This window comes from Oreochromis niloticus, linkage group LG1 (assembly GCF_001858045.2).
Source record: "Oreochromis niloticus isolate F11D_XX linkage group LG1, O_niloticus_UMD_NMBU, whole genome shotgun sequence".
Classification (NCBI taxonomy): domain Eukaryota; kingdom Metazoa; phylum Chordata; class Actinopteri; order Cichliformes; family Cichlidae; genus Oreochromis; species Oreochromis niloticus.
The window spans coordinates 19,140,696-19,156,232 of NC_031965.2; the positions used below are offsets into that span (position 1 = coordinate 19,140,696).

General features: G+C 42.0%; 1 protein-coding gene across 1 annotated transcript in view; it reads right to left on the reverse strand.

Annotated features, from left to right (window-relative positions):
• apba2b (amyloid beta (A4) precursor protein-binding, family A, member 2b) overlaps positions 1–15,537 on the reverse strand; it is a 67,969-nt gene that overhangs the window by 18,642 nt on the left and 33,790 nt on the right. The window contains exons 2-6 of the mRNA XM_019359507.2: positions 11,351–11,845; positions 9,899–10,983; positions 4,812–4,892; positions 3,517–3,556; positions 2,898–3,043 (exon numbers count right to left, since the gene is read on the reverse strand). Coding sequence (XP_019215052.1) covers positions 2,898–3,043; positions 3,517–3,556; positions 4,812–4,892; positions 9,899–10,983; positions 11,351–11,825 — 1,827 coding nt within the window. The 5' untranslated portion in view covers positions 11,826–11,845. The remainder of the gene's footprint in view (positions 1–2,897; positions 3,044–3,516; positions 3,557–4,811; positions 4,893–9,898; positions 10,984–11,350; positions 11,846–15,537) is intronic.

Consider the following 15,537-nt stretch of genomic DNA (forward strand, 5'->3'; position numbering starts at 1 on the left):
ATGAACATTAGTTATAATGTAATTTTTCAGCTCAATACTGACTCAGAAATATACTCTCTCTCCTCTCATGCACATGTCTATTTATGAAAGCCTGACCATTAAGTACCATGACATAGGATAGCACAGCATCTATATGAGTCTGTACAAATGCTCAGTTCAGCGAATGAGCTGAAATGAACCTAAATATTTGAAGAAAAGTATAAATGTTTAGCCATATTGTCTTATTAGATATCAATGCCACCTCACAGCAGCTTCACCGAGTACCATGAAGCAGCAGGCTGTGACTACACTTTTCATATACACACCTTATGGAAACTCTAATTATGTAGGATTGTCCTTTAATAATTACATGGACAAAATTATATGTTTGTTTATTTCACACAAACAAGCATAAGAAAGCTGCAAAATGTGGCTAAAACGGAGACAATACAACCAATATGAGAAGCTAAAACAGACCTTGGTCACACGTATCCACCTAGTCGATTAAAAAGTCTTATTTCAGCATGTAACTTTCTAAAAGTAGACCACTACGGAGGCAGTCATTCAATATTTAGAATGACATCAAAGCTTGTATTCACACGAGAGGGAGATAAAAGAGGCCGGTGCTCGGTTAGCAACTGCGCACCAGAACGTTAGCACTAATGTCATCTCGTCACGACACGAGATGACATCAGTCACCTGGCACAGGCTCTGCGAGCCCAAAACAGATAAATGTGACCAGTGCCATAAGTCTGACAGTCTAGTTTGTCATAAGAGATGTTTTATCACAAGAGCTCTGGACAGAGCAACGCTGATGAAAAGCTTCTCCAAACTAACATGAAATGAGCCTCTTTGAGCTGCACTAGCACCATCCACAGCACTTTTCTGAAACATCATTTTTGTAATGATATTAGTGAACAGCAGGGAGTGAGTGTCAACAAGGGAAATATAAGGCTCACATGCCAGAAGCCCCATTATCCAGTCGGCTGTGACGAACACACGTGCCCTGAAGTCTAATCTGGCCAAGTTTTTCAGCTGCCCTAAAAGACCACTGATGCTTAATACATGACTATACTGCTTAGAAAAAATTATTAATATCCACGTACTGTATATTTCATTTGGAAGTTTGCGGGTATGAGTTAAGAAATAATGTCATAGCTGTTATAAATGACTAAATATAACAGAATATTCTGCAGTACCAGGATTTTGTTTGTGTTTTCCCATTCTAGGCACGTACAGTAATGTGAAAAACGTATCAGGAATACACTTTCTGTATTAGTCATGTAATGCCACTGAGTGTTCCTGTAAGGCTTCTATGTCCTTTTATATGTCTTTAGGTACATTTGAGTGTTTCTGGTGCTGCTTAAACAACAACAGAATGATGGTAACATCATGATGGCACCTCTGTTAGAAATTAGAGAACCGTCACTGTATAAAAAGCTCCGTCCGAGGGGAACGGCCTCTCAGCAGCTTCCTACTGGAGGAACTGTTTATTCAACTAATACATATTTCCAGATGCTTAAGATCACCGGCAGTACTTCCTGGTGACTTGGGACTACCGCAGCCTCACTGCTGCTACTAGTGCTACTTCTCAGCATCAATATTTGTTGAAGTTACAAATGATGTAGCTGACTACCCAACAGGGCAGCTGTAAATTACAACCCATGACCGACCCAGCTGGCTCTGATATTCACAGTTCTTCAGACTCAATTAGGGACTACAAAGCATTATGGAACCAGAGGAAAAACACTGTGCAACCAAAATTAGTCTTTAATGTTGTTAGGGCTGTCACGATGTGAGATTTTCCCTACATAATTATGTTAGCCATAGGAAATATTGCAAAAAATAAAGAAAAAAAAGAAAAGAAAATGGTCCCTGTGGTTTCTGTGAGAACTTATTTGCTCTTTATTATTTCCTTCCTCTGCCTTCTGTTGCAGTGATTCGTGTCTTTTTTTACTTTCTATTTAACTTTGACAGCTGCGTTTTTACTCCTTTGCAATTGTCCGCATCATCCCCAGAGTTTTCCACTTGCGTCTCATCATTCAATCAATTCTCCGTGTATATATAGCCCTCTTAAGCCTTGCTATCGGTTCACTCTGTCTCCCTCTGTGTCCTCTCCTCAGCATACCTTAGCACACTTAGCTCTATTTATTGCTGTGCTTTGTGGATCTGACACAGAGGCTATGTGAACCATGTGGGTGCAGAGAGGAGGTGGGTTGCAGGGTTTATTTTAAAAGTAAAAAAAAGGACAAAGCCATTAGTAATCTAACAGAACCAACAAACTGTGTATATGTCTTCGGAACATCTGAAAAGATTATTCTGTTGTCTCTAATAAGGCAAATAACATCCCTAAACCAGCCTGACCAAATGCCACTGACATGTGCAGCGCTCAGTTTGCACAGCTAGAACAGAGCAGCAAACTCTTGTAACTCAATCGGGCCAGCTGGAAAGTGCAGAGCACAAGACGCAGGGCACAGTTGCACATTTTCAGAGGCTAGTATTAACTCAGAAACCAAGGAAAAGCAGTAACAAGGGCAGACAACAAATTGGTAAATAAATTAACAATTAACTCCAGCCTGCTCATCTCCAACTGCTTCACTTAACAACCCAACAACAGCCTGACTCCACCTGTGTAGGTGAGCACAGATTAAATTGGAGAGTTGCAATAAACTTGACTCATGAGCTGAATCATGGCTGTGCTGGCACTGGGTTGTTATCACCATGTTGTCATATCCGTGTTTCTGACATGATATTGCAGTTTCATATTATTTACTATCAGGGTTATCACCAGTATATTGTGACACCTATATCGTGAAAACATAAGGAAGTGTGATTTTCTGTATGACTCAGAAATGCAGCGGTAACTGTGTGTGTCTTCGTATGTGAATCGGTGCACGAGTGGGTGTGCTTTTGAGTACCTTGACCCTGCTGACGGCCTCCTGGGCCTGCATCATTCGGATGTTCTTGGAGGGGTTCCTCTCAGACAGCAGCTGAGTGGAGCCCAGGTAGTTAGCAGCAAAGATAATCCCATCAATCAGGTCTTCTGGCTCACAGGGTCCTGGGACTGAGCCAGGGAGAGGCAGAGAGGATGGTGATTAAGAGGGAGACAAAGGGAAAGACAAAGCATGTTTAGACTGAAAGGGTGGAGTGTGCAGCGGAGAAGGTATTATAATTACTGCAGTCAGTGTGCTGCGTGAAGAAAAAGGAGCCAAACACTGGAGATATGGTGATAAACGGCTGGATAGGCCTCAGCAGTGAGATGGCCACCGGCTGTGAGCTAATGGAGGTGCAGTGCTAACAGGAGCTGTGATTAATCTGCATCTGTGATATCCTGTGATATGTAGATGTGGACTCTCAGACACCCACTTTGGAGCACAATGTGCCACCATGATCTGATGGCAACTAAAGCCTTTTAAAACATACTGTTAGCCCTAGAGCATGCCCAAAGGCAAGGAAGTAGTGTTACTTATTGTGTTTACTTGGTTTTTATTCCAAAATGTTAATTTCACCACCAAACAGGTGTGCAGATGAACTTACCATCGACAAAGCTGGGGAAGGATGCGACCTTCTTTGTAGGCTGGAAGACAGAAACAGGTAATAGCAGATAAATGTTATGAACAGGCTTACAGTGAATTACATACTGTACTCCTCTGCTGTTTGAAAAAAAACACGCTAAACTTCAAATTCTTTAAATAAACTTGACTTCAAATTTGCCATCATGAAAGACACACTAGCAAAACAAAGCTTTCACAACAGTTTAAAGACCAGTGATGCCAAATTTACACAATTATTCCTTTCATCATAGACAAAAACTATGATGAAATGTATTTACACAATCATCAAGAAACAAAAACGAGATGAAAATGTTCTGCAGAGATGAGATCCAATCAGAACTAATTAAGTTGTGTAGAAAGGCGGGACGAGTTGGGAAGTGATCCAATCAGAAGTTAGATCCTTGGTAAGGTTAGATGTGGACATTTGATCTGCCGCTGGGGAACAGTACAACTGGCTCCTCTTCTCCACACATACAGACACCCTTTGCGTTTGATGTCAAGGAAAATAATATGATTAGTAAACCGTGTGGAGCAACTCTCACCAGTAATAGCATGGCAAACTGAAGTTTTAGTCTATTATAATTATGACATTTAGTCAAATAAAAGTAGACTGAAACTAAAAGATTTTAGATGCCTAAATGACTACAGCTGCATGACATTTTAGTCACAAGACTACGACTAAAACCAAATCAAAATTTGCTGTCAAAATGAACACTGACACAGATAAAAGCCTTTAAACCTTGCAGCTCCAGAATCTCCACGTGCCTGACTTGCTAAAAAGCACTACGGAAGCAGGTAAAGACCGACTGCAAAGAGATATCTTATCCACGAGGGATGAGGAAGCTTTAGATGGCCACAGAGAGATTCATGAGATTCAAACACTGATCCTGCTGATGCTATCGAGCCTTCCCTCCATATTCAGAGATTCTACTCCCCTCAAGGACAAGGAAGTAAGGGTGGAGGGAGGGTGGAGGGAGGGTGGAATGAGGGGCATCCTCCTACCGCAGACGTCTCGGTGAGAAATGGCTCTCATAAAACCACGAGCAGAATGCTAGTCAATTATCAGGATGCTATCATGCCGAAAGCAGAGGACATGAGCTGAGGTTGTAATTACACAATTACTCATTTACTTAAATGGTCACACACACATGCACGCACAAACATAACCATATGGATGCATGCACACATAAACAACAATATATCCTGTGCAAACAACCTCGGGGTAGATAAATGACAAAGAAGGAAACACTGCGACAGGATATCCAGAGAACGTCTTACCTCTGGTACGTTGTTGTTCTCCAGGGGGACGTTGAGGTCGGACCGCTGCTGTTTTCTGGGTTGCTCTGCGCCATTGCTCACCTGGCATGCCAACACAGAAGAACAGGTGCGAGCAAATTACAATGTGAAGGAAACTGAGGTTTTTAATGTGTAGCCAGCCCTGTAACCAACAAGGTTAGTCTAAATGCTGTATCCAAGTGTCTTTTTGTGTACTTGTTTGAAGTTTTAAGTCACAAATACAACTGAAATTAAAGTACTGCTTTAAGAAAACAAGCAGTATCAGTTCAAACACCGGAATATAGTTCAGTTTGGTCTTTCAACAGTCTGCTCTTTTGTCGATTACACAATACATCTAATAGATGCCACACAGATGCATATTTTAAATGTATTTCATATTTTAATGATGGATTAATCATTTCGAGTCTATCATCACATAAAGTATTCTTCTTCTCCTTTCGGCTACTCATTTTAGGATCATCTGCCTCCATCTCACCCTATCCCTAGCATCCTCCTCTGTCACACCAACCCTCTGCATGCCCAACTTCATTACATCCATGAGTCTTCCCTGCAGTCTTCCTCTATTCCTCCTGCCTGGCAGCTCCATATTCAACTGTCCAGTATATCCAATATCCCTCCTCAGCTCGTGTCCAAACCATCTCAGCCTTGCCTTTCTAACTTTGTCTCCAAACCGCTCACCCTGAGCGGTCCCTCTGATGTACTTATTTCTAATCCTCTCCTTGGTTCCTGTGGGTCTTCATTCAGCTCGGCCCACTCCAAATCTGCCTCCTATCTCTTTATCAGCGCCACTGTCTCCAAACCATACATCACAGCAGCTCTCACTACCATCTGATAAAACCTTCCCTGTCACTCTTGCAGCTATCCTTCTGTCACAAATCACCCTGAAACTTCAATCCACCTACTCCACCCTGCCTGCTCGCTCTTTTTCATCTCTCTTGTGCACTGTCCATTTCTTTGGATGGTTGACCACAGGTATTTAAACTTTATGAATGAAAATAAGTCTTTGTCTGTTCTCAGACATGTTCAAAAACTGGAGCATCATTGATGATGGCATGCGTCTTTCAATTATCTAGTGCAGCCGGAAAACAGTCAGTATAGCCAGAACCATAACTTAGCAGGATGGAAAACACCCTTTCATTCCCCTGGATGCCCATTTTGCAGTCCACAACGGCTCATTAACATTTAATTGTATTAGTGGCTGCAATAAAATCCCCCTTCCAAGAAATCCCCCCAATCCTCCTCCACAGTGAAGCAGTAAAAAAATGTGAACTTCAGAGGAAAAGCCCATGCTGTCATGCAGCTGCATAGCCTCCTTTGCGAACAGAAAAGCAGACATAAAGTTCTAATCAGTATTCACTGTGCCGCCCAACTCAGTTGTGCAAACAACCATTAAATTAATGAGATTCATGTTGTTGTTGGGAGGGATGGAATGCCAAACTGTGATGGTCTACAAAACTACATTTATGAGCAGCATCCCGAGTGAATCCAGCCCACTGTACATTTTACAAATAGCCTATATGTGCGACTTAACCATCAATAAATCAGCACTGCTTCAATCATCGGTGCAAATAGCATTCACAAGACAAACACCAAATGATTGGCAGCTTCTGCTAATGTGTGCATATGTACAAGACAGGACTCACTTATCCAATCTCCCTCAAGTCTGAACTAAAATTAGGAGACATCCGCTACTTTTCTATAAAGTATCTTCAGCTAGAAGCAACATACCACTCAGCTGTCTTCAGCGATAATTACCTTTATCAGGCTGTGATGAATGCTCATCAGATTAACACATAATGGCACCACATATTTGAAAACTTTCAAAAAAAGTGAGACATTTCACTATTTCATGAACTTGCTGACAGCAACAACTATAAAAAAACTTGGGATTGCGAAACAAAAGGCTAAAAAAATCAAAATCAGGCAGCACTGCATTAAAAACAGGCCTGATTCTGTCATGGAAAACACTGCATGGGCTCAGGAAGACTTCCATAAATCTCTGTTAACACAGTTCAATGTGCCATCCACAAATGGAGGTTAAAGCTCTATGATGCAAAGAAGAAGCCATCTGTGAATATGATCCAGAAATATCACCATCCTCTGGGCCAAGGCTCATTTAAAATGGACTGAGGCAAAGTGGAAAACTGTTTTGTAGTCCGCTGAATCCAAATTTGAAATTCATTTACAATACATGGACTCCAAGTCCTCCAGAGCGAAGAGGAGAGGCTCCAACAGGCTTGTTGTCAGTGCTCGGTTTTAGAGCAACATGGTGTTTTTTTTCCAGGGAAACCCTTAAACATTTTATCAAGACAATCCAAAACATATACTCCAGCTATAAGAACAGCATAGCTTTGTAGTAGAAGAGTCCAGAATGAAATGGCCTGCTTTCACTCCAGACGTTTCATCAGCTGAAACATTTGGCACATAATAAAATGAAATATACTACAAAGAAAAACTAGAATCCTAAATCAGACAAAAATGGGACAACATTCATGTCCCATAACTCCAGACACTGGTCACCTACACAGATGTAAACGTGGCCCTGTCCAAACCTTTTTAGATGTGTTGTTGACATCAAATTAAAAATGAGCTAATATTTTTGCTGAAATAGTAAAATGTCAGAGTTTAAACATTTGACTTTTTTTTTCTGTGTTGTATTGTGATAAAATCTAGACTTATGAGATGTTGTTATTATGTTCTTATGGTTTATTTTTATTTTTATTTACTTACCCTGCATTTTGACTGTTTTTAGGTTGGCTTTGTATTTATGACTGAAAATTGGTCTCCTTTAAAATATAGCTGACTCCTTTAAGAGTGGCCTTTTTAACAAAAGCTTTGTACCCGCCTAAATAAACTCTGACTGCTAAAATCGCACCATTATTAATGTGAAAATGGCTTCTTTTAGTGAACCAAACACCAAGCTCTAAAAAAACCCACTGGATTCCTTTATGGTAGGAAAAAAAGCCTAGAATACATTTTAAGCAAGTAAAAAGAAAAGTAACTGAGAAAGGTTATTATAAGAAATTCTGTTTGCAAAATGTCAAAACACACTGGTGCTGAAAACACATCAGCACAGCATCTTTTTGTGTATACTTGTATTTGTGTGTAGATGACCTCCCTGAACTGTCTTGTAACTCTTCAGTTAACATAATCTTTTGGCTCCACGCTGTGCAAAAAACGTCTCTTATTAAATTCACTGTTGTCCCAGTCTAGTCTAGGGTCATTTTGAAGTGGTGCACAGAGAACATTTCTTTGAATAAGAGAGGACAAAATGACCGAATTATCTCAGTGAGCCTGGGAGTCATCTCCATCTGCAGTTAACTAGGTTTTTTTGTGTGTGTGTGTTTTTTTTTTTCAATTTCATCAAGCCGCTACACTGCCTGACCCACTTCTGTGCTACAAATGAGCTACATATATACAGTGAATGTAGCAGCGCTCGTGCACACCGTGGAGCAGGTGGGTATCAGCAGGCTGCCCACAGGAGACTATCCCTGTTCTCCTTTTACCATCTGACTTTTAGAGGGTGGAGGGGCTCTGCGTGTGTTTGAATCTATCAGCCTGCATGTACAGCGTGTGTGCATTAATCAAGATCCGTGAGAAGCAGAGAGATGAGGAGGGGGGACATCTCAAGGTAACGAGGGGGGAGGGGTGACACTCCTGTTATTCTCTAGGTGGTAATGACAAACATGTCACCTGTAACTCATCTCCTTCTTATCACCACAAATCTCTTTAAATCCCATCCAGTGGCAAGAGTCTGTTGTATATGGCCAGAATATACTGTGCATATATACCGTTCATGTGAGTATTCCTCTCATGTTCTGTTTTTCTCGTATAGCCTTGACTTCAGTGAACACCCTACAGCAGACAGTTTAACTAGTCGTAAAATGAAACAGGTTAAACAGGTTCTGAATTAGTTTGCAAATTTAACCCTTGGTCATTCATGTGATTTTCTTTATTGGTATTTATTATTTTTTGCTTATTTATACTTGAAGGTCAATCTATACACGTACCTCTGGACCAAGAAGTAATGCACCTTCATGCATTTTTCCAAACTCTATCAACATTAAATGAAAATACCCTGTGATTTCTTCTTCTAATGCCCATAAAAACATATCATGTAAAAGACCAAATTAAGAAAGTAAAGGAATTTAAACACAGATATTTGTATCTATATACATGCTTATAAAAATAAAGTATCCTGTTGTTGCTTTGTTGCTTTACTTGTACATCGGTTTGTTACTGGGGCATTGCCAAGCTTATCATGTATTATGGCATCTAAGAGCAAACTAAAACCAAAAGGTATGGGTAATACAAAACATTTTAGTAACTGAGAATGAAACTAAAAATGTAACAACTCACTAGAACAATATTTTTCCTTATAGAACTGATTAAAATAAAAGAAAAACATACAGGAAAAAAAAGTCAAATTTGTCGGCATAATCATCATGAGGAGGCTTTGGCTTAAGTTTATTAACCCCGGGGTGTCGGCATGATTATTATTCAATCTTTCCTCATAAAATAATGTGTTTTCATGTAAGTTAGATCAACAAAGAAACAATAAAAGCTTAAAACCAAAGAGTAAAATTTGTATTTTGCCCAATTTCTTTTGCGTTTGGCCCAACAAAGACAAATCTCCTGGAGTTGCACCTTAAAATCTTAGAGAAATGGTGCAAATATGATCTTTTTTTACTGCTTAGGAACATGTACACACCTTTTTGGCCATTAAGAAGGTACACACAGTTACCTTGAGGTCCAATAATTCATCCTAAGGGGGTACATTTATATAGACTGTGACTTCCCCTATTTCTAAGTGTATTTATGTAAAAACAAACTAAGCCCTCTTCTTGAACAAGTGAATGAAATGATGTAAACACAGTTACTTGGGGCTATATAATTAAATCAGAGTGTAGCCTGATAATGTGTGGCTCATCTCTTTAGTTTTTCTGTTGTTCTGTGCAATAAATTACTTTGAAGATGAGGCCCTTAAGGCAGGTCTCATTCAGTTCAGGGATTAAATATAAATATAAAACAACGGCAATACTCTTCAGCTGTTTCAAAATCGAGCTCACCTGCTCTTGGGACCATCTCTGCCTGTCATCAGGGGAGCGTGGATGCGTCTTGTGGCCCCGCTGGAGATCAGGGTTGTTGTGGTGCATGGAGGGGAGGTTGAGGGACTTGGGCCTACTGTCGTGTCGGTGGTGAGGTGGAGGGTAAGGTGCTGCGTCGGGCTTGGAGTGAGGGTAGTCACTTGGTGTGGGGTCCTGTGCCAGCTCTTCCGGGCTTTGGTCTGTGCCACTGCTGAGACTCCCCATGCTCATACTCATCTTAATCTCAGCAACAATTTGATCAATGTCCTCCTCAGCTTCCTCCCCTGTTTCCCCCTCAACCACCAGCACTTTACGGCTTCGGTAGGGAGAGACTCGCACCGAGTTCCCGTTGTCTTCAGGGGCGTAGTAGTCTCCGGTGTAGGCCCTTCCATTCCTCTCCTCCTCATCGCCTTCCTCTTCTTCATCCTCGTTAGGGCAGTAGTCCTCGCTTTCTGCCTCCTCCTCTTCTTCTCTGTCAGCCCTTCGGGTGTGTGCAGCATCCTGCGTGGCAGGCTGGTGGTGGTGATGGTGGTGGTGATGGTCCAGGATGGGCTCCGGTCGCCCGTTGTATATCTGCTCATCGGGATCTTGCTCCACCACCTCACAGCGGACCTCTCCCTCTCCCTCACCCCACTCCTCCACTCGGTGCCTCTCACGACCCGCCCACTGCTCCTGCCTGGCCTGGCACTCCTCCCTCCACTCCTCTCGCGGCTCCTCGTCTCCCTGTCTCCACTCTTCCCTCACCTCCTCCTCCTCTTCTCTCCACTCTTCCCTCACCTCTTCCTCCTCTTCTCTCCACTCTTCCCTCGCTGCCCCTTCCCCCTCCTCATCTTCCACCCATTCTTCCTCTCTTGCTTGCCCCTCCCCCTCTTCGGTCCAGCCCTCCACAGCTTCCTGGCATTCATCAGTGTGGGACCCGCCGAGCTGCATGGTGCTGGTGCAGTCCCCCCGGCTGTGGCTGTGGTTGCAGTCTCCCTGGTTGTTGCAGTCCATGCCCTCCAGGTAGCTGTCATCCTCTGGGCAGTAGCGGATGTAGTAAGTAACACCTTCATCCTCCTCTGCCAACCCTGAAGAAGTTTTATAATCACATTAAGTTGTGGTTCTTATATTTGGAGCTTCTTCACTAATATAATTATTACTATAAGTCTATAAGTTGTATGCATACTTTAGCTTACTGATGTCTAAATCGCAAACAGTTACTAAGCATGAGCAGGCTCGATTTCTAATTAAAGGACAAACTTTGGTAGCAACAAAATGTTATTTATGGTTTTTCCTTTGATTTGTAGAGCCAATAAAAAAATCAGTACTGCAAATATTGTGCCTTGAAACAATATTTCAAAGTTTTGTGGAAATAAACAAAATAAGCAAAATTAATGATAATAGATATTAAAGTAGTAAAAGGAAAACAGAAAAGTTGACCATGTACACATTTACCGTCATCATAGTCATCATCATCTGAGGTGTTGTTTATATAATCAGAGCTGGAATCATCATCCAGGCTGTCGGCTCCACCGTGGAAGTCCCCCTGGTTAGGGTCATCTCGGTCGTGGTTATGTTCCGGTGTGGATGGTGTTGCTGGACGCTGATCCTGAAGTTCTGCGTCTGGTTCGTGGTTGCTGTACCGCTTCACTTCCTCCTCCGCATCTGCATCCGCTTCTGGATGACTGTGCCCCATGTCTTGAGACTTGGCAGAAGAATATTGTGCCTTGCAGGAGTGAGGCAGAGGTTTCGGCTCATGTGATTCTTTGGGGTAGCGGTGTGGGCGTTGCCGCGCCGGGAGTGCTTTCAGATCACATGACTCTGTAGCGTGAGCGGTAGGACAGGAGGCGGGACCTGGGGCAGCCATACTATTTCCTCCACTGGTCCCTGGCCTCTTCCTTTGAGCCATGGTTGGCGGCTTACAGGCCATGCATTGTTGTGGGGTTTACCCTATGTGACAGAGGAAAAACAGGGGAAAGACTTCAGAATGGCATCAAATTCAGATGCATTACATGCTTGTTCACATGTAGAGTTTTCTACAGTAATGGAAGAAAATGATAAAGGCCAAAGCTGGTATAATTATAAGATTTTAGGACAAATCCATGTGTGATAACACATTTCTATAAACAGATTCCCTTTCCCATGTGCAAACAAACACATTCTGGGAATCCAATATATTCTTGTAATTAAATAAGACATGGTTTATTTACAGTCTACAGTCTGAAGAACACTTTGGTGCTTACTTCAAATTTGAAACTCCAAATTCACAACAGTGGTTTTGACATGTTGCTCAGGCTGTTTTATAACCATAAACACAAAGAACAGAGCCTTTCTAGGCATACCGCCTGCACATAAACCTAATGGGACACTGCCAGACAAAGAATCAATATTTAAATCAAGGTCATCTCCACATAGGTGCTGAACATGTGCACAGATACCAGTGCAGATGATCAGTCAATCAAGACACTTATTGATCCTTCTGAAGCTTACTCGCCGGGAATACTCAATGTGGGGACACGGTAAAAGCCGCTCCTATGCAAGATCTGTTTACGCAGGGCAGACAGAGAAACAGCAAATTGTCTCTCGTTCTCTAAAAGAATGATGAAAGATTTTGGCTCATATACGAATGACCATTTTTCCCTTTGGAATCGAAAATGAAAATGAGAAATCAAGAGGAATTACTGAAAAAGGCATTAGTGTGTCAGTGTCATGCTGTTTCTTAGAGCAACGGTCCAAGTTTATGATGTATTTTTCACTTTAGGGCCTTTGTATTCAAAGAATGTAAGCCCTCTTCTTCATGACTTATAGATGGTTAACAGAAGTTGTGAAAAAGGTTCTTGGTGAGGAGGTTTCTTTGAAGCCGGTATTTGGTGGCACTTTTTGTACTTTCAGCTGCGAAGATCAAACAGTAGATGTCACTTTTATGAAAATAGTTATTAATGAGACACCATTACTAAAACCCACTGCTGTTAACATTACATATGCCACTCTCTAAAATACAGAAAGACCGAATAAAAGGACTATGAAAAGACTGAATAACCAAAATATGCATGCACTGTCTTAGACAATCCAGTCAAAGAAAAAGAGGCTAGTTTGCACAGATTATATTTAAGAACTAAGAACAACCAAACACAACTGTAACAAGCGAGGAACGAACACATAGCTCCAAAACAAGAACACAGTATGATATAAATGCACAAACAAATCACAAGGGCCCTATGAATATATTTTTGCTGCACTGAATCCCAACATCCAACTGAAAAAGTTCAGCTCTTGCGTACTTTTCTGTTACATGCATCCTTTGTGCACTGCCATCCATTTTGCCACCACCCTTACTCTATTGTGCCATCCAGTTGCCATAAACAACTTCCCTCAGAGGGCTGCTGCTGCGACTTTCCCTCATTCTCACTCGCCATAATAACATTTTTCCATCACCAGCGATTATACTGGTTAATTAGCTCTGCACAACCTGGCACAAAACACAGGCAGGAAAGCGCACAGAAACACACACAAGAGATTGTTCAAGGGAGTCAGATTAAATGTGCACACAAAGATATGTACATATGTACCGGGCTCCAATGACATCGCTAACATGAAGGTTTCTTGTCACCGAGTTTCTGCAAGTGCAGACACATGGACGCACCTGATGAAACACAGCAACACTATCATCTAATGAGGCGTCACTGTACATGGCATGAAACGTCAAAAGATTTTCCTTCTGTTCTATTGGCAGTGATTTCTATTAAAACCTTCACCTGTTCAACGTATCCTAAACCATGTATTGTTCATATCTCTTACCTGGTATCCTGAGGTTGGTGTCTGCTGTACAATAGCACTACGATCTGTTGTAACAACAGTCCCAACCTCCCTCCACCTCTGCTCCTCGCTCCTCCCATCCCCCACCAGCTGCTACACAGCATGCACCCCTGTGACTCCACCCTCCTTCTTTCTTCACATTGTAACCCAGCATCATCCCGTTGGAGCTCAGCCACGCCTCATACAAATCCCCAGAGCTGGGGGGAAGGATCGGTAACTATGGGTAACTGCATCCCCTGGGGGCTGATACCCTCTGACCTCCTCTCGGCTTCCTAGATTCACAAGAAAGTCACCTGTTTCTCATGTGGTGTTGCCTGACTGACGCAGCAACTGCATTCACATCACATTTTCTGATTATTTACACCCCAGCGCCAATACAATTGCCATGTAATTTTGGAAATCCGGTAAGTCCCTAGCCAGGTGGCTTTTCCCAAATCAGCTTTGTGTGGCATGTATTTGGGATTTGACTGTGTTTATTCACTTTGCATGAATTTGTACTTGAATGATAATGCCATAATAACAACACTCACAAGGGATGTGTCTCACCTGTTTTGTAATTTCAGAATAAATCACGGCACACAATCCATCTGTGCTTTTACACGGGTAAAAAGCTAGTGCTTACTTTTTTCTTTTGGTTTGTTTATGTTTTGGTTATCTACTAATCCACCCACATTTCCCACTTTTATAAGCACAAACATCCATCCATCTATTATCTTAAGAGCTTTTCTAATTTAGGGTCGCAGGAGGCCTGGAGTCTATACCAGCTGTGAGTGGGTGAGAGGCAGGGTACAGCCTGGGACTAACACAGACACCAAACAGTCTTATATACACACCTACGGCCAATTTAGAACTAATAAAACTAAGATACATGTCTTTAAACTGTGCAAGAAAACCTTTGGAGTTTTTAAAAAAATGCAAGCATACATAGAAACGCTCCAGCTCACCAAAAGGTTTGCACCCAGAACCTTCTCTCTGCCCAAGACACTAACACACCAGTAATTTCTGTACTGAAATGTGATGCACTCCTAACAAGAAAACCAGCAGCTATGTTTCATTATGCTGCCAACCAAAAAAACCAAGCTCTGCAGGAAACAGAAGCAGACTCCGGCTATAAGACATGAGGCATCAGCAGGAAGAATGGGAACAGTGTGGGATCCTGAAATTCAATATGCCTACGTGTGATGCAAGTATTTTGTCAGTGATAAGCCAAATATCCAAATGTAGGCCATCAAAATTCTGTGAACTGAGCTACAGCAGCTTGTATTAGAGTGAACTGAGAAAAACTCAGAAAGCTATAAGTAGCATTATTATGACTGAAATGCCTTAGCTGGAAACCGCAGCTGTCTAACAGCTAACTAGACATAAGGTGTTAAAACAATCCTCCAACATAATAAAATAGCAAACATTTTTAGCCAGATAAAGGCACATTGTCAGCTGCATACTGTGTTTTGTGTTTTCCCCTTGAGTGTGTGTGGTTGCCTCTATCAAGTTTAGCATCATTGCTGATTAAAGGATAATGTAGTTTGGAAAATATCAGGCTCTAGGCCAGGAGTTGGCAGTCAGATGTTATCAGGCTATGTGTGGGCACGCAGGTAGCTCCTGTCAGCTCAAGACAGCGGCTGCTGATGCTGAACTGCCAAAGGAAGCACTCAGTAAGGAGGGGGGCGGGGTCCTGTCTCACCCTCTCATTGTATCAGTGAGGTCCCACGTTCAGTGCAGGTTTTTTCAGTGTTTTTCATCTCGACTTTCTCCATTCCTCTTTGACAGTCATAATGAGACAAGCGCCAGTTGCTATTATTTTTCAGACACATTCTCGAGATGAGATT